The following is a 23,766-nucleotide window of genomic DNA, read 5'->3' as shown; positions in this document are numbered from 1 at the left end:
AATGGTCTCGTTTTCTCTTTATCTTATATCTGAATACCCCTTAAACTATCCTTATTGATATGAAGTGCCATAACTTGTGTGACCAATAAAAAGGAGATATTGGGCATCCTAGTTTAGTTCCGCGTCTGTCTGTCACACCAGCCTTCGCTTTGGCTCCCCCTCCTGTCCAGCTCAGGCGTTGGGCATCGCCGGCCTTCTTGCTGCAGCCGAACCTGCTGCTGGCAAACGCCCTTCACTCATCAACCCCGGACTTGTCTCGTCATCATTACACACACCTGGTTCCAATCCCCACTCTATCACTGTATATATACACTCTCTGTCATTTGTCTTTGTCGGTCATTGTAAATGTTACTTGTTTTCTTGAGAGGAATCTCTCCTACTATTTCCTGAGTACTTCAGGTTTGTCCCACTTTTACTTATATATATTAGTGCTTTAATAAACTCAGTAGTTCTACACCTGCTCCTGCCTACACCTCTCTACACTTGTGACAATGTCAAATCTCTTCCAGTTCCATGGGATAATTTAACAGAGCTGTTACTAACATTGTAAAATGTCTTAAGTACACTTTGAAAATATTGACCAAAACCAAAAAATGTAAGTCTCAAAACTGTTTCAAAAGTCTAAAAACAAAATACTAGTCGAATATTATTACATATGTCTGCCCTTCATAAAACCAGACCTCAATGATTTGATCAAGACCTTTTTTAAGTCTTTCTGCAAAGATGGATGCAAGCAGCTTTCCATCATTGTTCATTAAATGTGATTGGTCTCCAATTTTCTAACATAATAGGCTCTTTGGTTTGGGGATTACAGAAATGAGGCCTTGTGTCATAGAAACAGGCAGGACCCCTAAATCAATTGGCTCCTTAAAAACATGAAATATAAATTCAACAATATCCTCCGAAAAAATTTATAGAATTCACTAATAAGGCCATCATTCCCTGGAGATTTGTTCTCTTTTAACTTGCTGATACATTTTTTATTTCATTAATATAAATACATTCACAAGACTTTTGGAAGTCTTCACCTATGCATTTTGCATAGTCTTTGACAGAGTCTAGAAAGGGAGATACGTCACTAGAACTGGTGTAAAGATTACCATAGAATTCTGAAACATATTTTGAAATATTTTCGGGGTTTTAATTTTCTTTGCCATCTATATTAAATTTATGAATAGAGGTGAATTCAGATTTTTTTTGCTCTAAATTGTAAAAGTATTGTTTTTTTCACCTTCCTCCAACCATCTTCTTGATCTTACAAATGCCCCTTTTGCTCTCTCTTCATACATTCGGTCCATTTCTAGTTGTAAAGAAAATAGCTGACCCTTTCCTTCTTCATCAAGGTCCTCCAAAGAGATTAAAGAAAGTATTTCCTTAAGTTATTCTTCCCTCAATCTTTTTAAGTTCAGCTATTTCTCTACCTCTCTTCATGGCTGTTTGTCTTATACTTCATTAAATCCCAATATTTCCCGTAAGACTTAAATAGTTGTGCTTTCCTCCAATTTTCTTGTATAATATCTTTGGCATCCATCTTGAAATTATCTTCCAACAGTCTACTATTGAGTTTACAATAACTCCGATTCGGTTTATTAACTTCAGATCCATTGTCTGGTCATGTCTATTGTCTGGACATGTCCTTGTTACTCCAAGTGAAGTCCTTTTTGTTAGGAGTTTTAGATCTCCAAATATCGACTAATCCAAGACCAAGACATAGATTATTAAACTCAGGCTTAACAATGCTGGATCTGTTAGGAGGGGGATATCTATCAATCATCATATTAGATTTTAAAATCTCCACCTAAAATAATTTTGATATCCTGAAATACACCTTCTTCAAATTCTTGAAATAATATCCTGTTGTTTTGTTTGTTGTTGGATGCATAAATATTCCATAATAAAAATATTTCACTGTTGAAATTCACTGTTAAAATTAACCAACGTCCAGAGTGGTGAGTCTTACTACTGATGACCCCTTTAAATGCACCTCTTAAAACTGCTATACCTGCAGATTGGTTGTTGCCATATCATAACCAGATATCGTTACCCCATAGATTTTTCCAAAAAGCTAGATCGGAAGAACAAGCATGAGTCTCTTGTAGAAAGTAAGTCTGCATTACAGGAAAATAGCCTTACGTTTGAGTAAATTATGAATTCCCCTGACATTAATTGAACAAAGAGATAAAGACAAATTTCAAACAACAACCTTGTTATGCTAATAAGCTTTTCCTAAGGATATGTAACTTAAAAGGATTTCCATCCCATTATTAACCCCTCCAACAAAAAACTAAGAAATACTGGTCATAAAGTTACCAAATTATTCTTACTCCCACAAGGGAGAGACACTGTGTAGACCTTACAATAAGCAGTTATTTACCAATTGTTAGTGTTTAGTTGACCAGTTTTCATGTCAGCATTCTCTCTTTCAAGTGTTTGTGTAAATTCTTTACAATAAAAAGCTGATTTTCAACTGGCAATTAGGCAGTGTTTAGGCCTACCAGTTCTGTCCAAGTTAGACTCTGGCTCTCTCTCAAATGTTCTGATTTGGCCGCATTTCTTTCCCATCGATGATCACTCTTGCACCGACAAAAGTTTTCCCTGTCTTTCGAGCTGCAGTCACCATCACCCACATTTTCTCTCGTGTAATTTTGTCCACTGAGGTCAGATCCTCCGTGAACCTCAATTTTTGCATGATGAGGAACTCACAATTCCTCGCTCGTCTCCAGAGAAGGTCCTGTGTAGATCTGTTGGTGAACCGGATGATGGTTGTCCTCGGTCTCTTGTCTTGATCCTTGAGTCTTCCCAAACGATAAACGATGTCCACATTTTCCTGAAGTTTGGCTTTTGATTCGGAAATGACAGCTCCACAAATGTCAACAACTCTGCATTTGATGTCCTCACCCGCCTGCTCCAGAATTTCTTGGAGCCATTATCACTTAATTAGAAACTGGGTGAGCCCTGAATACTGATTGGCTGAAAGCTAAGTTTATGCTCAGGTAAAACAATTTGGCTAATCTATATTTCCATATTTTCATGTCCTATTCTTGAAGATTGTTGGGTTCACCTTGGGGTCATGATAGGGGCTGTACCAAATGTTTGATGTATTATACTAATTGATTATGCTTAAGTTCTATTATGCTTATGTTGTACATTTATAGGGTCCTAGACTACAGATTAAAAATCTATATATTCATTATAAAGGTTTAATATTGTTCCAGTCTTTTCTAGTCTCTGCCTCTTATAAAGAAACGGTCTGAGAAATGTGTGACTGTGAGACAGAACTGCAAGGGAGTGAAAGAGATAAGAGACTAGTCAGACATTCCACTATAAATCAACTTGGGGAGTGGACATTTACCGCTGAGCCTTTAGATAACACTGAAGCTCTTGTTTGTACAGTTGTGTATGCATGGGCTTGAGTAGAAGGTAATGACGTAGGCAGTGACATCACTAAGGCTGGACTTCGGGCTTAATTATAGGACCCTTTACTATTTTGCAGAACTTACTCAGAAACATGCGTGCTATGTTCCTGTTGTCAACTTCTGTCTGCAATTGCATTAATAAAGGTTTTTGATTTAATTAAAGTCAATGCTAATTTCACCAATGAGCCAATGATTGACAAGGAATGAACCCCAACAAGATCAAGGGGTATTAAATTAATTGGAATGACTGGAAATCTGACAACATATTTTTTTTTAAATGTATTTGTACAGCCTGATCGTATTAACATTAAAAATGTTTTTTTACCTAACTAGGCAAGTCAGTTTGAGAACAAATTCTTATTTGCAATGGGTTAACTGCCTTGTTCAGGGGCAGAACAACAGATTTTTACCTTGTCAGCTCAGGGATTCGATCTCGCAACCTTTCGGTTACAAGTCCAACGCTCTAACCACTAGGCTACCTGCCACTACCTAGGGTTAGAAGTCTACATAACCAACACAGAGTTAAACGTAACATCCATTTATGCCAGCTATGTATATTCTAACATTGATTTATCCTGCAATAGATGTTGTTCTATTGGTAATATTCTTTGCCTCTTGAGCAAATTGACGTTTATTGTCATGAGTCTTGTCCTTTGGGAAGAACTGAGTGATTTCTGCTAGATGGGCAGGCTGCAAAGTCAAATTAAGGACAAAAAGCAAATTGCTCTTTTCACAAATGTTTACAATAGGATACAGCCAATTTTAAGGTTTGGCACAGGTGTTATCAGCGTGGTTAAGGTTTATGTTCTGACGTTGTGGCTGTGCCAGCTACTAACCTGTGCCTCTTAAAGGTGCAAAAAATCTGATGTTATGACGTTGTAGCTGTGCCAGCTGCAATATGCTGAAATTGCACCGCCATTAACTGGTTGCAAATATTCTATTAGTTCACCTAATTTCGGTTTATGTAGAGAGTTTTTGTACCATCTAAAACCCTGTGAAATATATTTTCAATAACCAAAAATATTGTATTTTCAGCTGTTTGAAGCTGGTGTATAAAACCGTAAGTAAAAGATGCAAAAACGTAATCTAAGCACGGAAAGCATAGAAATAGTGCACATAGAACAGATATACTGCTTCTTAGACTTACTTTCAATGAGAACAACAGATTTATAATGTGGTAGTTAATTTTTGTATTACCAAATGAGGAGAGACAAACTTCACACACCAGTCAGAGTTATACTTAACTACATCTTTAATAATAAGAGCTTTGCAATGGCACTGACTTTCAACGATTCGCCATTTCTAATGAACCGTTGAGTGTCAACATAATAGCTACTGAGATCTTTTATAGCAAAGATCCACACCCCTAATCGACATGACAAACCACAGATATTAGGAACAGTTCACAAAGAAAGACTTTTACTTGAGAGAGGAGTATCCCATAGCCAGATAGCATTCACTATAAATTATTGTTCAGTTTGGTCCCTAAAACGAGGTTCTAATCCCGTTCCTGGTACTTCATAGCACAAAAACACCAACTCATCCAATGGCATAAATCAATTGTCAACTCTAGATACTCCCATCTCAAGTAAACCCCCCTCTTGACCCCAATCCTGGACAAGCTCACTGAGGGGAGTGAGCCTCTAGGTCATACACTATCCCAGGATAAGTGCAACATCAGAGAGGACATACAATGGTTCCAGACACTGCCATACACCTCCCCCCAATGCCAAAGGAGGGAGTGACTTGCGCACAGACATTGTGGAGACAAGTAATTGGTTCCCCATTAATCACGCCATCCCTTCACATGGTTTAAGAATAGGTAAAGACACATTCACATATGAAAACAATGTTCCATCCTGTCCTCTTCCCTTTCTGATATTCTGCATAGCACCAAGGACATGTGAAAGACAAGCCTGACCTCTCCCCTCTCTGGGCCCCAAGTGACTGAGCCCTAGCTGAGGGAAAAGTGCACCTGCCAACACTAGAGTCCAAAGGGATACATTCTAATAACAAGTATATCACATAAGCATATTATGCAAATAAGACAACTTAATTATCTATGTTACCCAACTAATTCTGATTCATCTGCCACAATAACTCAAATGTGTATGTGAATTTGGTCAGGTCCCAAAAAAGTGACATATTGCCATTTTAAGGGGAAAGTAATCTAAAAGTAACAAAGTAATCAGATTATGTTACTGAGTTTGGGATATTCAAAAGTAACATTACTGATTACAATTTTGGACAGGTAACAGAAGAAAAATATAAATAGAACTTGTAAAGTGTTGGTCCCATGTTTCATGAGTTGAAATAAAAGATCCCAGAAATGTTCCATAAGCGCAAAAAGCTTATTTCTCTCAAATTTTGTGCACAAATTTGTTTACATCCTGTTAGTGAGCATTTCTCCTTTGCCAAAATAATCCATCCACCTGACAGGTGTGGCATATCAAGAAGCTGATTAAACAGCATGATCATTACACAGGTGCAGTTGTCACACAACACAATGCCACAGATGTCTCAAGTTTTCAGGGAATGTGCAATTGGCATGTTGACTGCAGGACTGTCCACCAGAGCTGTTGCCAGATAATTCAATGTTCATTTCTCTACCATAAGCCGCCTCCAACGTTGTTTTTAAAAAAATTCGGTAGTAAGTTCAACCAGCCTCACAACCGCAATATCACATAACATTTGAAATTCTTAGGCTGTTCCAGTTTTATCAACTGTTTGTTGCCTTGTTCTATACACAGATAGCCTGTAGTTGACCACTTTGATTTTTATTTAATACACATCCTTTTTGGCAGTTTCCGTATTTTGCATCAGCCAAGTTGGCGTCGCAAACAAACCATTTTTGGACTGAAGAAATATTTTGTTCCTCAAATGATGAGCAAGCAGGTTCGTATCATATCACATGTTGAACACATGCTGTTGAAAACGTTGGCCACAGTCACAGGTTCACTTCCTCTGATTAGTAGTGAGTACAGTAGCAGGCTGTGGGATCTCTAGGGCCTAGAGAATGGATGATTTGGGCTCTATGGTTGGTCAGGACCTGCAGCTTGTGGATCAGCTGCAGAAGGTGAGGACTAGGACTGTGTGCATCCAGGATCGTGAGGGTAGGCAACTGGCTGCATCACCTCCTGGTATGGCAACTGTTTGGCATCCGTCCGCAAGACGCTACAGAGGGTAATACGTACGGCCCAGCACGTCACTGGGGCCGAGCTTCCTGCCATCCAGGACCTCTATACAAGGCGATATCAGAGAAAGGCCCTGTGGAATAAATTGTCAAAGACTCTAGCCATTCAAGTCATTCACTGTTCTCTCTACTACCGCATGACAAGGAAGTACCGATTCACCAAGTCTAGGACCAACAGGACTCTGAACAGCTTCTACCCCAAGCTATAAGACTGCTAAATAGTTAGTTAAATAGTTAACCGTTCACTATCCTGGAATATCTGCATTGACCCTTTTTGCACTAATCTTTTTTGACTCATCACATAGGCTGCTGTTACTGTTTATTATCTATCCCGTTGCCTAGTCACTTTATCCATACCATACATGAAGGGAACATTTCGGCATTTGCTGTATGATTAGTGAGGAAGTCCATATTGGAAGTATACGGTCCCTTACTAGATGTCTCGCGGACGGCGTCGGGCCGTGCACCGGGGGCGGATCTTCCGGGAATTCATCGAACGGAGTCTCTCGGACGTTCGGTTTCCGTTTGATAAAATTTTCACATTTTGGTCATTTCTCACCTTATACCACAGGAGGGCGAATGGAGGGCACATGGAATCATATTGCAAATGTAACAAACATCACCAATCACGACGTGGCCTTTTCTCCTAAACGGAAAAGACTTTGAAGACGAAACTTGGTGAGCATTGGTTTGGCATAATGGGCAGTTGGCCCTGAACAAGATGGAGTCGAGGCCTCAACGCTTTTTGAGTTAAGGCCATTTTTCTGGGATTAAAAGTCAAAAATTAAAATAGAGCGCTAATTTGACCCCTTCACGTCAAAGTACATGAGCCTTACGGTGTCAGGAAAAAAAGAACCAGACATTTATCTATCGTCATTTAAGGGAAATCGTACAATGTGAAATTGGTGATATTCAAATAAAGGAGTTTTTTTCCCCAAAAAGTTACAGATTCAGTTGCAGCGTGTTCAGATGAATCCATTAAGGCGGGTTTCGGAGCTCTGTGAGATTTCTGAGATTTTCTGAAACAACCCACACTAGTTCAACCCTCTGTAAATCAGTCAGTTCTTAACGTAAAGACTTAATATTCTATAAGAGCCTAACCCAAGGAGGATATATGTTCACTTTTAGCTTCCTGTGTCAACCAAAAGTGCCTTAAAATGGTGTCATAGGGGCTATTTCGAAGGGTTAAAAAGGTCAGAAATTTCCACAACTTCATATGTGTGATTAGGCAACCCTCAAGCGCAGCGACCGTGAGAAAAAGTAGGCCCAAAATGAAGCCTGGCCCTAAATTTCAAGTGCTTTTGGGTGACAGCGAGAGAACCGTTAGGGTTAGAAGCTAAATTCGACCTCAGGAACGTTCCTGAGGTCCTTCCGATCTGTGCAAGCCTAACCTTGACCGTGTGGCATTAACCCTTAACAGTTAAAAGGTGTTTAAATCTCACAGTTTGCAATGACTTCTCTCCCCATAGGAATACATTGCCTATTCCCCTTAATTCAACCTGAAGCCTATGTGGGTTATGAATGCCTTATGAACCTGTCTTCTATAACAATCCATCAGGCTACTGTGAGGTCTACCTGTGTCGATTCTAAGCTTCCTGTGCCAACCGGAAGTGCCTTAAATATGGGTCACAGTAGCTGTTTTTTGAAGGGTTAAAAAAGTCACATCTTTCCAAAACTTCATATGTGTGACTAGGTAACCCTCATGAACTGTAAATCAGTCATTTATCCCATCAGATTTGCAAAAAAATAACACACAAAGATGTGTTATTTTTCTCCAACAAAGATGGCGACTGCAGTTTATTTGACAGTGTTACGTTGTGTTCTACAGAGCGACTGCGAGCTGACACCAGTGAGGAGGAGGCAGTGCCACTGAGAAAAGTGACGGCCTATCAGAGGTCAAAACCAGAGAAAAACCCCTCTCCCGGGCCCCCAAGCCTCAGAGGTGTAAAGCTGAGGACAACCCCGCTCACAGGGGCCACAGAATACCCAAGAAGACTAGTCCAAACTTTCAGTAGTCTAAGCCTGAGAACCTCTCCACCAGAGGCCCTGGAAAACCCAAGAGGGCCAGCCCAGCATCTCTGAGGTCCAAGTCTGAAGTGACTCCTAAGCACCTGGGAGAGCCCAAGAAGACCAGCCTAAGATCTCAGAGTGCAGCAGCGCTGGCCGCATACGCAGACCCTGCCCCACAATCCCTGACCCCTCCATGTCGCTCCCTCCAGGGCGCCGACAAACAGAGCAACCAAGACAACTCGGACAACACCAATACATCCTCAGAGCTGTTGCCAGGGAAACCAATTAAGGGTTCAGATAAAACAAACCGGAAATTGCTTGAAATGCCAAAGAAAAGGGTTAGTTGTCAGAAGAAGCTCCCAGAGAAGCTCCATGATGACATCGAGATGGAGGGGAAAGACACACGGAGTCGTGCGCCCACAAAGACCGGGTCAGCTGCCATGGGTAGGAGTTGGAACGTTCAGGACAGTGGTAGTGGTACTGCCGAGGAGTCCCAGTCTGAAGGTTCCGAATCAGCGACGAGTCACTCGTCGACTTCTCTTGATGACTGTAAGAGGGAATTGACGAAAAGGGCTGGCCCGCAGAGACCAAGAGAAAAAGGGAGCAAATTCACCAGGGTTCAGCAGGAAAAAAAGGAAGAAAATGCAGATCAATGGACAGATGTGAAACTTCAGAGACTACATGAGTGAGTTCCTACAGTTGTCCAGTCTAAAAAAATGTATCCACATAGTGTGTCATTTTGCACAAGAAAATGGCAGTGAGCAGCAAAATAATATTTCAAATAGATGAGAAAGTATGTCATCCAATGCATTGCGTGCATTGCTCAGTTTACTTAACTCAGGTTAATCAATGGCCTCCTTATAACGCACTTTGTTGAAGAAAAGTTTCAAGCAAGCTAGCATACATAGGCCTAAATGTGTGCAAATTGCTTTGTTTATATAGAAACAGGACTGTATTAGTGTATGTGAACGTCCTGTGTGTGTGTTTGGCTTTCAGGGCTGTTACGTCATTTCCTAAACACATTAATAACTTCTGGGTGAACGTTGCCATGGTGGTGGGTACCCGTTCAGCCGAGGAGTGCCAGGAGCATTACAACGCCCAGGCCCCCACCAAGTCCACGAAGAAAAAGGAAGTGCCCCAAAAGAAGGAGCTATGCAAGTTACTTTATATAGCATTTTTATCCATAAGAAAAAGCATAAATGGATCTACCTTGTGTAGCATTTTTATCCATAAGATATGCATCAAGGAACCTGATATGTCTTAGTGAAGGTCTCCCATACAAGCTCTAATCAAGATAACCCATACTTAGCATCTGTGATTGTTTGTGGCTTTTACCAGTGTTCTACCGTAGTGTTGGTCTTTTATTAATTAATTAACTCAGTGACCGAACACATTGAGCTCTCACTGATTGCAATTTTATTTTAATGTTGAACAATAGTTTTTTTTATTCAATCACAATCTATACACTCTGTACGTCAATAAGAATTACAGAGAATTTATGTGACAATGTCATATTATATTTGAACTGTAGTGATGGAACCACCCCGGATAACTGCGAGAAAGGGCACACTGAAGCGGAAGCAGCAGCTGAGGAACCTCCTGGACCAAATGCCCAAGGACGACCACAATGACACCTTTAACAGCTCGCCCATGCAGAACAAGTGGGTCAAGGTGTGTTGTGTTTCCACCTGGGGTGCAACGTCTCAACAATGTTGCCGTTTTTGGGTTCTTTAGGAAGATATTGCATATGTACATTAAGTGGTGCTGGAGGTTAAAGAATAAATTCCTAAAAATTCAAAGAAGACTCCAAACACTAAAGTTTTGTATTCTTCCCACGTGTGTCCTTAAGCCCATATAGATATAGATTGCCATCTTGCTTGTATGTGCAAAATGTATATTTCAATACAGCCGATAGCTTCACTTGCTTCTCTGAAGCTTACAAAAAACGTGCAGCAGTCAAAGGTAGTGCCTGAACTAAATGTGTGCTCTCTTGTGAATTAGTTGCCCACAGTGTCTCCCAATGGGAAAGAGGATGTGTTCATGCGCTCTGAACAGGATCCACAAACCCCTAGTTCATCAGGCTTCCCATCAGTGAAAACTCCTCAGTGTCTCCACATCACCCCGGGCATGATGGGCTCAGTGAACCGGTAAACAGAACTATCCCACTGACATGGTGGTCCTCTGTAGCTCAGTTGGTAGAGCATGGCGCTTGCAACACCAGAGTAGTGGGTTTGATTCCCGGGACCACCCGTATGTAAATGTACGACTAAGTCGCTTTGGATAAAAGGGTTTGCTACAATTGCATATATTATGAAATGAAAGGCTACCCCAATCACTGATTATATGAGCGATTGAATACTGTATTTAAGTATGTCTACCAACTTAAAAAAATAATGAAAAAAAGCCAAGTGAAACTGCATAAATTGGGGGCCGCTTCAAAGGTATGTTTTGGTTGGAATATTTCTGAGGAACTTATCGACAAAATAAGGGCTTTGTTCAGTCATGTACAGTATGTCTTGGGCCATTGTGAAAATGAAGCTGTCTCAAAGATGCTATGAACAACTGCCTAGTGCAGTGCTCTGGAGAAAATGTGCTAGTCAGGAGAGGAGACCTTTAAAGTATTTCACTGTTTATAATTTAGAGTTCTTATTGTTATACAGGATGTATACAGAATGTTATTAAAAAAAAAATCTGCATCTACAACATGCCAACTTCATCAGCCAAACATGTTTTGAAGAGATGCAATATCGGTAAGTGTTATTTTTGAATGAAGATTTGTATTTTACACTCTTGCTAAACTTGAGAATTTGGAAACCTTATTCATTCAATAATGTGTTTACTTGTCTTTCAGCTGAGAATAATTCTTATTTTGTGGTGTGGGAAATGTTCCCTGATAAGGATGACCATTCAGTGGAAAGTGGGGAAGAAGGGGACTATTATTTCATGGATGACGACTGAGCTACAGATTCACCATTGGTGTATTCAGTAGACATCAGAGGCAAAGGGCTGAAACGGGGAGGCACCTACCTGAATATGTACAATAGAAATTGCTCGTTGTCGTTGCAAAACGTTTTGCTACGGTTTGCACTACCCCTTGTTCGGATGATTTCTTTTTTAAATCAGGAAGTGAAATACTCCAAGATTCTCAATAGATAAATATAGACTGTATAGTTATGTCAATTAGGTTATTTGATTCAATCCCCACTGCTGTTGCTTAAAATGTTTTGTTTGTAATATTGTGCTAATGAAGGCAAAGTTGTTTATATTGTGCCACAAAAGGCAAATGTTTTTGCAATAAATGTTAGGACAATTTTGTTCATCGTGGTTGTTTACAATACTTTTTCACCGAATACAGGCCAAGATGGTACCTTCTCTAGTATGCTGTAATGCTCAGTGGTGGAAAAAGTACCCAATTGTCATACTTGAGTAAAATTAAAGTAAAACTTAATAGAAAATGTCACCCAGTAAAATGCTACTAGTCTGAAAGTATTTGGTTTTAAATATACTTAAGTATCAAGAGTAAATCTAATTGCTAAAATATACTTAAGTAATAGGATAAATCATTTCAAATTCCTAATGTTATTAAGCACCATTTACAGAAAGCCAGGAAAACTCTCCAACACTCAGACATAATTTACAAACGAAACATTTGTGTTTAGTGAGTCCGCCATGACCAGGGATGTTCTCTTGATAAGTGTGTGAATTGGACACTTTTCCTGACCTGTTAACCATTCAAAATGTAACAAGTACTTTTTGGTGTCAGGGAAAATGCATGGAGTCAAAAGTACATTATTTTTGTTAAGAATGTAGTGAAGTAAAATAGAAAAGTACCCCAAAAAACGACTTATGTAGTACTTTAAAGTGTTTTTATTTAACCTTTACAGGATCGGTGTCCCTCTCTCGGGACGGTTGAGCTAACGTAGGCTAATACAGTTAGCATGAGGTTGTAACAAGAACATTTCCCAGGACATAGACATATCTGATATTGGCAGAAAGCTTAAATTCTTGTTAATCTAACTGCACTGTCCAATTTACAGTAGCTATTACAGTGAAAGATTACCATGCTATTGTTTGAGTGCACAGTTATGAACTTAAAGTTATTAATAAACCAACTAGGCACATTTGGGCAGTTTTGATTAAGAAAAATTTGAACACAAATGCAATGGTTTATTGGATCAGTCTTAAACTTTGCCAATACACTGCTACCATCTAGTGGCCAAAATATAAATTGCGCCTGGGTTGGAATAATACCTTACGGTCTTTCTCTTGCATTTCAAAGATGATGGTACAAAAAATACAAACAAATGCATGTTTTTTAATTGTATTATCTTTTACCAGATCTAATGTGTTATATTCTACATTAATTTCACATTTCCACTAACTTCAAAGTGTTTCCTTTCAAATGAAGAAAGAATATGCATATCCTTGCTTCAGGGCCTGAGCTACAGGCAGTTAGATTTGGGTATGTCATTTTAGGTGAAAATTGAAAAAAAGGGGCGGATCCTTAAGAGGTTGTTTAAAGCATGCGTTTCACAAATCTTGTTCATTGCACCGCTCATACAAATGTGGATTCTAATGAGTCGTTTATTTAGGAAATTCTAAAGTAAGAATAAGCACTATGTACTGCAAAAAGCTGATGGCAACATCATGGGACTTGAGAGTTTACAGCATTTTGTCCTTTATGCCGTTAACTAGTCACGTGACAGACTACAGCTCATATGGTCATGTGATGAGGAACCGCCACTAATATTATCCAGCAAACAACAAATTGAAAACAAAGCCGTTCCTTGCGTTGAGAGTCAACGAATGTCACCAAAATGAGGATTCTGTAAGTATTTCCATGATATAATTCTCCACATGTTTGATTGTTTAGAACGGGACAAGAATAACTACTGAAGTCCTTGTGGCTTTTGCTTCTAGCTAAAAGGCTAAATTGTTGACCTATTTTACATGAAGACCTTTGAGCTATAACGTTACTTCCTTATTAACTAAACTATTCTAGAGATTTTGTTTTGTGCACGATTTCAACAAGGGAGTTGTCGAGAATCTCTGCAGCCTTGCACAAGTATACTTTAATTTACTAGACGTATAATGCTCTCGCGCAATTCAAGAAGACATTTATGAATGGTTTTCTCTGATATTTTGTTTTTAAACAACCTCTTTTTTTATGTTTATTTTAGGTTGGCCTTTTGTGTCCTCATATGCAGCTCATTGGTTTTGGGTGAACATCTTGAGGCTGATCAGGACATCTTGTGAGCAAACAACCCTAACATTGTAAAGCTTTTGAAAATGAACTGCTACAATGTGTGATTTATACCATCATTTGAAGCTACTTCACATGAATGTATTTTCAGGATACCAGAAGACTGGACTCGTGTAGGCAGGATCGCCCCCACAGAGAAGTTGGAGCTGACCTTTGCTTTGAGGCAGCAGAATGTGGATCAACTGGAACACCTGCTGCTACTGGTTTCGGACCCTGAGTCGGCACAATATGGTAGAAATAATTTATCATGCTTACAACGGCAAACATTTTAGGCCATTTGATTTTGAGGAGATTAAACTTCCTGACTTTTATCCCCTCTGATAAGTGATTTTGCATTACCATGTACTCCTTTACAGCACTGTCGATTCTGTCTGTTTTAGGCAAGCATCTGACTCTAGAGGAGGTGTCCGCTCTAGTACGTCCATCCCAGCTGACCCAGAAAGTGGTTCGTCACTGGCTGCAGAGTCACGGGGTCACAGACTGCCAGACCATCCTCACTCAGGACTTCCTCCAATGCACCATGAACACGCAGTAAGGGCCTCTCTCTCAAATCACATGCGCCGACTACAACAAGTGTAGACTTTACCGTGAAGTTCTTGCTTAGAAGCCCTTCCCAACAATGCAAAGTAAAAAAATATATAATAGTAACACGAGGAATAAAGTATACAAGAATAAAGCTATATACAGGGAGTACCAGATCAATGTGGATTTGAGGTAGACGCCTGCTTATTGAACATCTCATTCCAAAGTCATGGACATTAACATTGCGTCCCCCCCTTTGCTGCTATAACAGCCTCCACTCTTCTGGGAAGGTTTTTCACTAGATGTTGGAACATTGCTGCGGGGACTTGTTTCCATTCATCCACGAGCATTAGTGAGGTTGGGTGATTAGGCCTGGTTCGCAGTCGGCATTCCAAATCATCCCAAAGGTGTTCGATGGGGTTGAGGTTCAGGGCTCTGTGCAGGCCAGTCAAGTTCTTCCACACCGATCTCGACAAACCATGCTGAAACAGGAAAGGGCCTTCTCCAAACTGTTGCCACCAAGTGGGAAGAATTGTAAAAAAAAAATGTTTACCTTTATTTAAATAGGCAAGTCAGTTAAGAACAAATTCTTATGTCATTGTATGCTGTAGCATTAAGATTTCCCTTCACTGGAACTAAGGGGCCTAGCCCGAACCATGGTAAACAGCCCCAGACCATTATTCCTCCTCCACCAAACTTTACAGTTTGCACTATGAATTTGGGCAGGTAGCATTCTCCTGGCATCCACCAAACCCAGATTTGTCTGCCAGATGGTGAAGCGTGATTCATCACTCCAGAGAACGTGTTTCCACTGTGGTGAGCTTTACACCATTCCAGCCAATGCTTGGCATTTGCATGGTGATCTTAGGCTTGTGTCCGGCTGCTCGGCCACGGAAACCCATTTCATGAAGCTCCTGACAAACAGTTTTTGTGCTGACGTTGCTTCCAGAGGCAGTTTGGAAGTCTGTAGTGAGTGTTACAACCGAGGACAGACAATTTTTACGCGCTACACACTAAAGCACTCGGCGGTCCTGTTCTGTGAGCTTGTGCAGAAATTTGACGCGCTGACTTGTTCGAAAGGTGGCATCCTGTGACGGTGCCAAGTTGAGTAACTGAGTTCTTCATTAAGGACGTTCTACTGCCAATGTTTGTTTATGGAGATTGCATGGCTGTGTGCTCAATTTATACACCTGTCAGCAACGGTGTGGCTGAAATAGCTGAATCCACTAATTTAAAAAGGTGTGTATGTACATGAAGGCAGGGTAAAGTGACTAGGTATCAGGATTAATAATAATAAATAGAGTAGCAGCAACATAATGAGTGTCCAAGTGTGTGTATGTCTTGTGAGTGTGCATAGTCAGTCCGGGTAACCATTTAACTAACTATTTAGCAGTCTTATGGCTTGGGGTAGAAGCTGTCTTGAAACCTGTTGGTCCGAAAGCCGATGCTCCAGTACCGTTTGCTGACGTTGACTCACTCACTGACATAAGCTACTTCACACAGTTTCTCATTGTGAAAAGTGTGACGTCTCCATACAAATTCTCAAATTATTAGGTGAAGTCATTATTGTTGGTAACAAAGTCAGTGCCACATTCAGTAGTGGAGCATTACAGATAGAAATGTAATGAATAGAGCTGATTCCTGACTACATGTCAGATGTATATTAACTCTACATAATATATTTATATCTGAACGTTTCACAACGCTGTTCACTGCTTTATGAACACAGGCCCTGCACTCCATACAGCTGCCACAGAGAGTGAGGCTTTCTACTTCTCCTGTTTCAGAGTGGCAGAAGCCCTGCTTCCAGGCATTGAGTTTCACCGCTACGTAAGAGATGGCATCTCCCTGGTGAGGTCATCATCTGCATACCAGGTGCATGAGGATGTTCTCCAACATCTTGACTTTGGTGAGCAGCAAGTTCATCTTGACCATTTCTCAGGTTATCGACAGTAATGCTATCATCTTATAGCTCGTCTTGTAATAGTATAACAACAAATAAGAGTATGACAAACAATGTTATGGATGTGATTTGTTTTTCCACCCATAGTTGGAGGTGTTCACCGCTTTCCACCCAAGGGGCAGGACCTCAATGAAGTCTTGACAAAGAGGAGACGGTCTGGAGCGAAGTTTCATCTTGGAAACACACCCGCCACCCTCAGGTCTCGCTACAATCTGACCGCAGCGGACGTGGGTTCAGCTCAGAACAACAGTCAAGCCGTGGCTCAGGTATTTGGCCACTTGTTACGTCAATACAATGGGACAGCTGTGTCAGACTAGAACAGTTGATAGAAAATAAAGGGGCAAATGTTTTGCCTCATTCTAACAATGAACTTGCCTGTCTGGCATAATGTGAAATGGGAATCTAATGGCTTAATTCAATCAGCTCAATAGCTATTTTTCCCATGGTCAAATAAAATACTAAACTGATCTTTGGCACTGTAGACAAACCTACAACTACTGCCAGGTCACAGATAAAGGGTGAAATTTGTATGGTGGATATGGTTTGATTGAATAGCTATCATCTTATCATCTGTCCAGTTCTTGGAGCAGTTCTACCACCCTGCTGACCTGGCTGAGTTCATGACGCTGTTTGGAAGGAGTTTCCAGCACCTGTCTAAGATTGACCGGGTGGTGGGTGTTCAGGGAGCAGGGAAGGCCGGTCTGGAGGCCAGCCTGGATGTAGAGTACATCATGAGCACAGGGGCCAACATACCTACATGGGTCTTCACCAATCCAGGTATACTAACAATGACAAATCAGAGGGTGAATGTAGCCTTAGTGACGTGGCCTGTGCAAAAAAAGGTTTATTTTCATTTGCATGTTAATCATTTGGCAGACATGACTTATAAGTTAATTGAACTAAGGAATTTTGAGACCACCACATATCATTGTCGCAAGTAGGCTAAAACCTTTCCAAAAAAGCTCCTAGCAACGGTCACGATGCTAGTGAGGTCAGACACCCAGTGGTATATATTTTTTTGCCTCTTCCAACTGTTTATCTTTAGTTATGTCTCATATAGTACCCGTCAAAAGTTTGGACACACCTACTCATTCAAGGGTTTTTCTTTATTTTTACTATATTGTAGAATAATACTGAACACCTCAACTATGAGACGACACACATGGAATCATGTAGTAACTAAAGGGTTTTAGATTCTTCACATTTGCCACCCTTTGCCTTGATGGCTTTGCACACTCTTCGCATTCTCTCCACCAGCTTCACCTGAAAGGCTTTTCCAACAGTCTTGAAGGATTTCCCAAATATGCTAAGTACTTCTTGGCTGCTTTTCCTTCATTCTGTGGTTCATCTCATCCCAAACTATCTCATGGGTTGAAGTCAGGTGATTGTGGAGGCCAGGTCACTCTCCTTCTTGGTCAATTAGCCCTTCCACAGCCTGGAGGTGTGTTGGGTCATTGTCCTGTTGAAAAACAAATGATAGTCCCACTAAGCGCAAACCAGATGGGATGGTGTATTGCTGTGTTAGCCATGCTGGTTAAGTGTGCCTTATTCTAAATAAATCCGTGTCAACAGCAACGCACCGTCACACCTCTTCCATGCTTCACGGTAGGAACCACACATGTGGAGATCATCCGTTCACCTACTCTGCATCTCACAAAGGCACGGTGGTCGAAACCAAAAATTTCAAATTTGGACTCATCAGACCAAAGGACAGATTTCCATCGGTCTGATGTCCATTGATCGTGTTTCTTGGCCCAAGCAAGTCTCTTCTTATTGGTGTCCATTAGTAGTGGCTTCTTTGCAGCAATTTGACCATGAAGGCCTGTCTCCTCTGAACAGTTGATGTTGAGATGTCTGCTAATTGAACTCTGTGAAGCATTTATTTGGGCTGCAATTTCTGAGTCTGGTAACTCAAATGAATTTATCCTTTACAGCAGAGGTAACTCTGCGTCTTCCTTTCCTGTGGCGGTCCTCATGAGAGCCAGTTTCATCATAGCGCTAGATGGTTTTGGCAACTGCACTTGAAGACATTTTTCGAATTGACTGACCATGTCTTAAAGTAATGATGGACTGTCGTTTCTCTTGCTTATTTGAGCTGTTCTTGCCATAATATGGACTCTGTCTTTTACCAAATAGGGCTATCTTCTGTATACCACCCCTACCTTGTCAGAACAACTGATTGGCTCAAATGCATTAAGAAGGAAAGAAATTCCACAAATTAACTTTTAACAAGGCACACCTGTTAATTGAAATGGATTCCAGGTGACTACCTCCTGAAGCTGGTTGAAAGAAGAGTGCGCAAAGCTGCCATCCAGGCATGGTGTGGCTACTAGAAATTGAAATATAAACTATTTTGATTTTTACCACTTTTTTTTACTACATTATTTCATAGTTTTGATGTCTACACTATTATTCTACATTGTAGAAAATAGTAAAAATAAAGGAAGAACCCTGGAATGAGCAGGTGTGTCCAAACTTCTGACTGGTACTGTATGTTCATACTAATATACCACTTTAGAATGAAGCAATGTATTGGGGTTGCACTCTTAGCACAGGTAGGTAGTATGCTAAAATAGATGTTGAAACAGCCTTTTTCTGATAGTGGTTTGATAATGGGATACTGCTCCTCAGGTCGGCATGAGACCCAGGAGCCATTCCTCCAGTGGATGTTGCTGCTCAGCAACATGACAGACATCCCTTGGGTCCACACCATCAGCTACGGGGACGATGAGGACAGCTTGTCCTCCGCCTACATGATGCGCATCAACACTGAGTTCATGAAGGCTGGCGTACGGGGCATTTCTATGCTGTTTGCCTCAGGTTAGTCTGTGCTAGCCTGGGCCCAAATCTGTTATGCCAACACCAATTGTCATTGTCACGGATTTCACGTGAGGAGGGAGACCCGGCACAACTAGTTATGAAACCAGGCTAAGTCAGTGCCACTTAAAATAAAAACGTAATTTTTTTTTAATTTGCATTTTCTGTTTGACTTCTTACTTAGAAGGGTTTATGATCTTGATCTAGTAGTCAGTGACAGCAGATTTAATGATATAGACTATTTGAATAGTTCAAACTCAAGCAGGTGTTGTGGATGTTGTAAGAAGTGAGGTGGCCTTTGTTTTTGTGGCGCTGCCACTTAGTTACTCTGGAAATGTGTGCGTAATATCAGATGAGTCAGGCAGGCCTATGAAACATGAACAAGTCACCATGTATAATTGAGTAAATTGACTACTAAAATTGTGGACAACAGGTTTTTTTGTAATCCATAAATCATCTTGAGTAAGATGATAATTTCCTTGGCATTCGCTTTCATACTTGAACTGTCTTGCCTCAGGTGATAGTGGAGCTGGCTGCAGACACTTGACCAAAGGAGAGAATTCTTTCCGACCAAGCTTTCCTGCATCAAGGTGAGTCATTTCCACTGTCGAAATAAACTAATGGCACTTGCGTTATTTGGGTATTCATTGTTTTATTTGAATCCATGAAGTATGAAAAGTATTCAAACCAGATGCGGGTTATAGGCGTTGCGGTTTTTAAATGGAATTTCTCGATTGATTTCACATGTGCAGTGTTTAACGTGGCAACAGCCTTTAAATGCTTAGTCTTGTCTCTAAACTAGTCAACAATAGTCTGTTTTGTAATCTGAAATCAATAGAATAAGAAAACCAGTGTCTTTGTGGGGTCGGTTTTCCAGTCCATACCTAAATCTGTTCTCCGAAGTTAAGTTTCTATGCTTTCAGCCCATACGTGACGACAGTGGGGGGAACTTCATTCAAGAATCCATTCAAGGTCACCTATGAGGTCACTGACTACATCAGTGGCGGCGGCTTCAGCAATGTTTTTAAGATGCCGGACTACCAGGTATTAAGAGTGTCTATACAGGACATAACCTATGGCAGTATCCGTGGGTTTTTCCCAAATCTGTGCTTTATTAAAGTGATCTTTAGAATTTGAAAAACTATATGTTGTACGTAACTGAGTAAAAAGACTAACATGTATTAACTATCAGGTTAGGTACACAAAGGTTCTGTCTACTGGTAGAATTAGCCATCACTGATGCACACTAAATGATGTGTGAAGTATTTATTTCCGTATGGTTTATTTGGATAGAGACTGATACCAACACGTTGACTGTTTATTCAATCATCTGATAGCCTGTCACTTTTTGCCACAGGTCGGTGCTGTGGAGGGTTATCTGAAAGCAGTGTCGCGTCTCCCTCCAAAGACATACTTCAACACCAGTGGACGGGCCTACCCAGACATAGCCGCTCTCTCAGACAACTACTGGGTGGTCACCGACAGGGTACCCATCCCCTGGGTGTCTGGTACTTCGGTAAGAAAATAGTATCTCGCAGGGTGAATCTCCAAAAGTATATTTTGTTGATTCCTCATGTCCTCTCACAACCTCAACAGATTGGAGAAGATCTGAGGTTCCTTCTCTCAAACCTCCAATATACTTTGAGAAGGAGGCAAAGAATAAACTCAAGACTTTTTAGATTCCCCTACAGATTTTTTTTTCTTCTTATCTCCCAAATATATAAAAAAGTTTTCAACTATCTGTGAGAAATATTATTTACATTTTAGTTATTTTAGACGCTCTTATCCAGTGCGACTTACAGGAGCAATTGGGGTTAAGTGCCTTGCTCAAGGGCACATCGACATATGTTTCACCTAGTCAGCTCGGGGATTCGAACCAGCGACCTTTCGGTTACTGGCCCAATGCTCTTAACCATTAAGCTACCTGTCGACTCTTGGATCATGTAATGCATTAACAATTAATATTTACTCACGTGTTGTTCTTTAGGCCTCCACCCCTGTGGTTGGAGGAATCCTCTCTCTGATCAATGACCAGCGCTTTCTGAAAGGCCTGCCTTCTCTGGGCTTCCTCAATCCCCGCCTGTATCAGCTGCAGGGCCAGGGACTCTTTGATGTAAGTCACTGATCATTAGATATGGAGAAAATAAGACTAGTTTCTTGTTGTGTATGGTAGTGTCATGTATTTATCTTTGTGTATATTCACAGCAGTGGTGGAAAAACTACCCAATAGTCATACTTGAGTCATTTTTGATTAGAGTATATTTACTTTAACTCAAGTGAAAGTCACCTGGTAAAATACTACTGTAAAAGTATTTGGTTTAAAATATACTTAGGTATCAAAAATAAATGTAATTTCTCAAATATCTTTACGTATCAAATCAAAAGTATTAATCACTTCAAACTCCTAACCACACAGCATTTACTTATGGATAGCTAGGGGCACACTGTAACAATTAGACATCTTTACAAATGAAGCATTTGTGTTTAGTGAGTCCGCCAGATCAGAAGCAGTAGGGATGACCTGGAATGTTCTTTTGAAGGGTGTGAATTTAACAATTTTCCTGTCCTACTAAGCATTAAAAATGTAACGAGTACTTTTGGGTGTCAGGGAAAATGTAAAAAGTATATTTTCTTGAGTAATGTAGTAAATGAAAAGTTGTCAAACATAAATAGAAAAGTACAGATGCCCCCAAACACTACTTAAGTAAAAATACTTTAAAGTACTACTTAAGTACTTTACACCATCTGATTCACAGCAATGGGGCATCTTGTGTAGGGGTCCTAGAGTTCTGCGGATGTACTGCAGGGGATCTGCAGCCAGATTAATGTATATAATTTTTTTTATGTTACTAAAAACAGATTAAACTAAAAGTTTGAGAACCCCTGATTTAGTGTTTCCCAGTTTTGTATTCTGAACACCACCAAAAGATGGCAGATGAGAAGTCATTGCATTGCTCCTGTCATTGCATTTACTGACTGCTTTCTGTTCCTACCCCCAGGTGACTGATGGTTGTCACCTGAGCTGTCTGGACGAGCAGGTCCAGGGGCAGGGTTTCTGCGCGGCACCGTCGTGGGACCCAGTCACAGGATGGGGAACGCCCAACTACCCTGCTCTGCTGGCTGCCCTGGTGTTGGAGAAATGAACGCCTGGGGCTCTGTTCAGAAAGTGGAAATGTAACGAAGGTAGTGTGTGGAACAAACCTTTGTCTGCGGTGTAGAGTAGGGATTGTGTCAGCTCTATATTTGTTACATTTCTAGCTGCAACATTCTGAACATTTCACCTCCAGAATACACCCCTGACAATTTTGAAGTATTTCAGCTGCCTGCTTATATGGTGTCTAGCAATGTCCCCTTCCATTGTAAATTACACTGGACAGATTCTTTATTTTTAAATGGAAAATGCAATTTTGGCGTATCCTTCGTCTCAGGTTGTTTGATACTTTTTGAAGGATGGACTCATTTAATGTGGTCAGTGATGTACATTCATTTTCACTGTTACAAGTTCATCAGTCAGCCATATGATTGTAACCAGATCAGGTGGGGTAATCAATGACAAGGTACGTAGGTCGGGAGGAAAAAACCCACCTGTTTATCTTGTTTTTGCATGTGTGTGTTCTGATAAATATTTCTGCTCAAAGGGGGGTAAAGTTAGGCCCATGCTATACATTTATCTGAATCTTGGATAAAGTTTTGTTTGAGGAGAGAAGCAACATTTACCATGGCGTTACTGATTTAAAATATGTTCTGCTGTGTTTGCACAGAGTTCTATACTAAATACTTACCGATTTAAATCTTGATGTGCTCATTGAGCAAATTAATTCTGCTAATCTCTATCCACCAGAATTGTTGCACTTGTTTTTACTTTTTAATAGATTTTGGGGGAAATGGTCCATGGTATTAAAGACTGCATCTGTCCCATTGATTGTAAACATGCTTGTTAACTTGAGTCTTTGCCTTTATGAATTAAACTGTGTACTTACTGGTGGTGAAATTGTATTTCAATCTGTAATTAGACTGAATAGTGACAACCAACCACAAATTGATATAAGAACAGGATGACAATCCATATCCATAGGTCACTGTCTGAGTATCAAACTGCAGAGCAAAATCAGATGTGTGGTGGAGAAAAATTGAAAACGTGGCATTCTGACCATTTATTGAAAAGATCTGTCATAAATACGTTTTAACATTGTACACCATTTTGGGAACAATTGGGAACAATCCTTACCAATAGGAAATGTCACAACAGATTAAATATTTTTTATATTTAATCTGTACAACCTTAAAGGGGTGATCTGCAGGTGCTACATCAATATTTGGGCATATTAATGATATTCATCCATTTGATTCTTGAATATTCACTGTGTACAAAACATTAAGGACACCTTCTCTTTACATGACAGGCTGGCCAGGTGAACACTATGATCCTTAATTGATGTCACTTGTTAAATCCACTTCAATCAGTGTCGATGAAGGGGAGGAGACAAGTTAAAAAATGATTTTTAACCCTTGAGACATGGATTGTGTATGTGGGCCATTCAGAGGGGGAATGGGAAAGACAATATTTAAGTGCCTTTGCGCA

General features: G+C 40.4%; 1 protein-coding gene across 1 annotated transcript; it reads left to right on the top strand.

The window, feature by feature from the left end:
• Nucleotides 1-13,314: 13,314 nt before the first annotated feature.
• Nucleotides 13,315-23,175, top strand: tpp1 (tripeptidyl peptidase I). Its single transcript, XM_029714138.1, has 13 exons — nt 13,315-13,447; nt 13,800-13,871; nt 13,974-14,113; nt 14,263-14,413; nt 16,192-16,313; nt 16,455-16,633; nt 16,946-17,144; nt 18,999-19,187; nt 19,702-19,774; nt 20,108-20,228; nt 20,542-20,700; nt 21,172-21,297; nt 22,184-23,175. Exons 1-13 carry the CDS (start codon nt 13,437-13,439, stop codon nt 22,325-22,327), a joined length of 1,686 nt encoding a protein of 561 aa, XP_029569998.1. The 5' UTR covers nt 13,315-13,436; the 3' UTR covers nt 22,328-23,175.
• Nucleotides 23,176-23,766: the final 591 nt, after the last annotated feature.

This window comes from Salmo trutta, chromosome 25 (assembly GCF_901001165.1).
Source record: "Salmo trutta chromosome 25, fSalTru1.1, whole genome shotgun sequence".
Lineage (NCBI taxonomy): Eukaryota > Metazoa > Chordata > Actinopteri > Salmoniformes > Salmonidae > Salmo > Salmo trutta.
This window is presented reverse-complemented; position numbering and strand designations above follow the sequence as displayed.

Coding starts and splice junctions, on each gene's coding strand:
- tpp1 (XM_029714138.1), top strand. Junction 14,114..14,262: donor CCCTGAGTCGGCACAATATG/GTAGAAATAATT, acceptor TGTCTGTTTTAG/GCAAGCATCTGACTCTAGAG. Junction 21,298..22,183: donor AGGGCCAGGGACTCTTTGAT/GTAAGTCACTGA, acceptor TCCTACCCCCAG/GTGACTGATGGTTGTCACCT.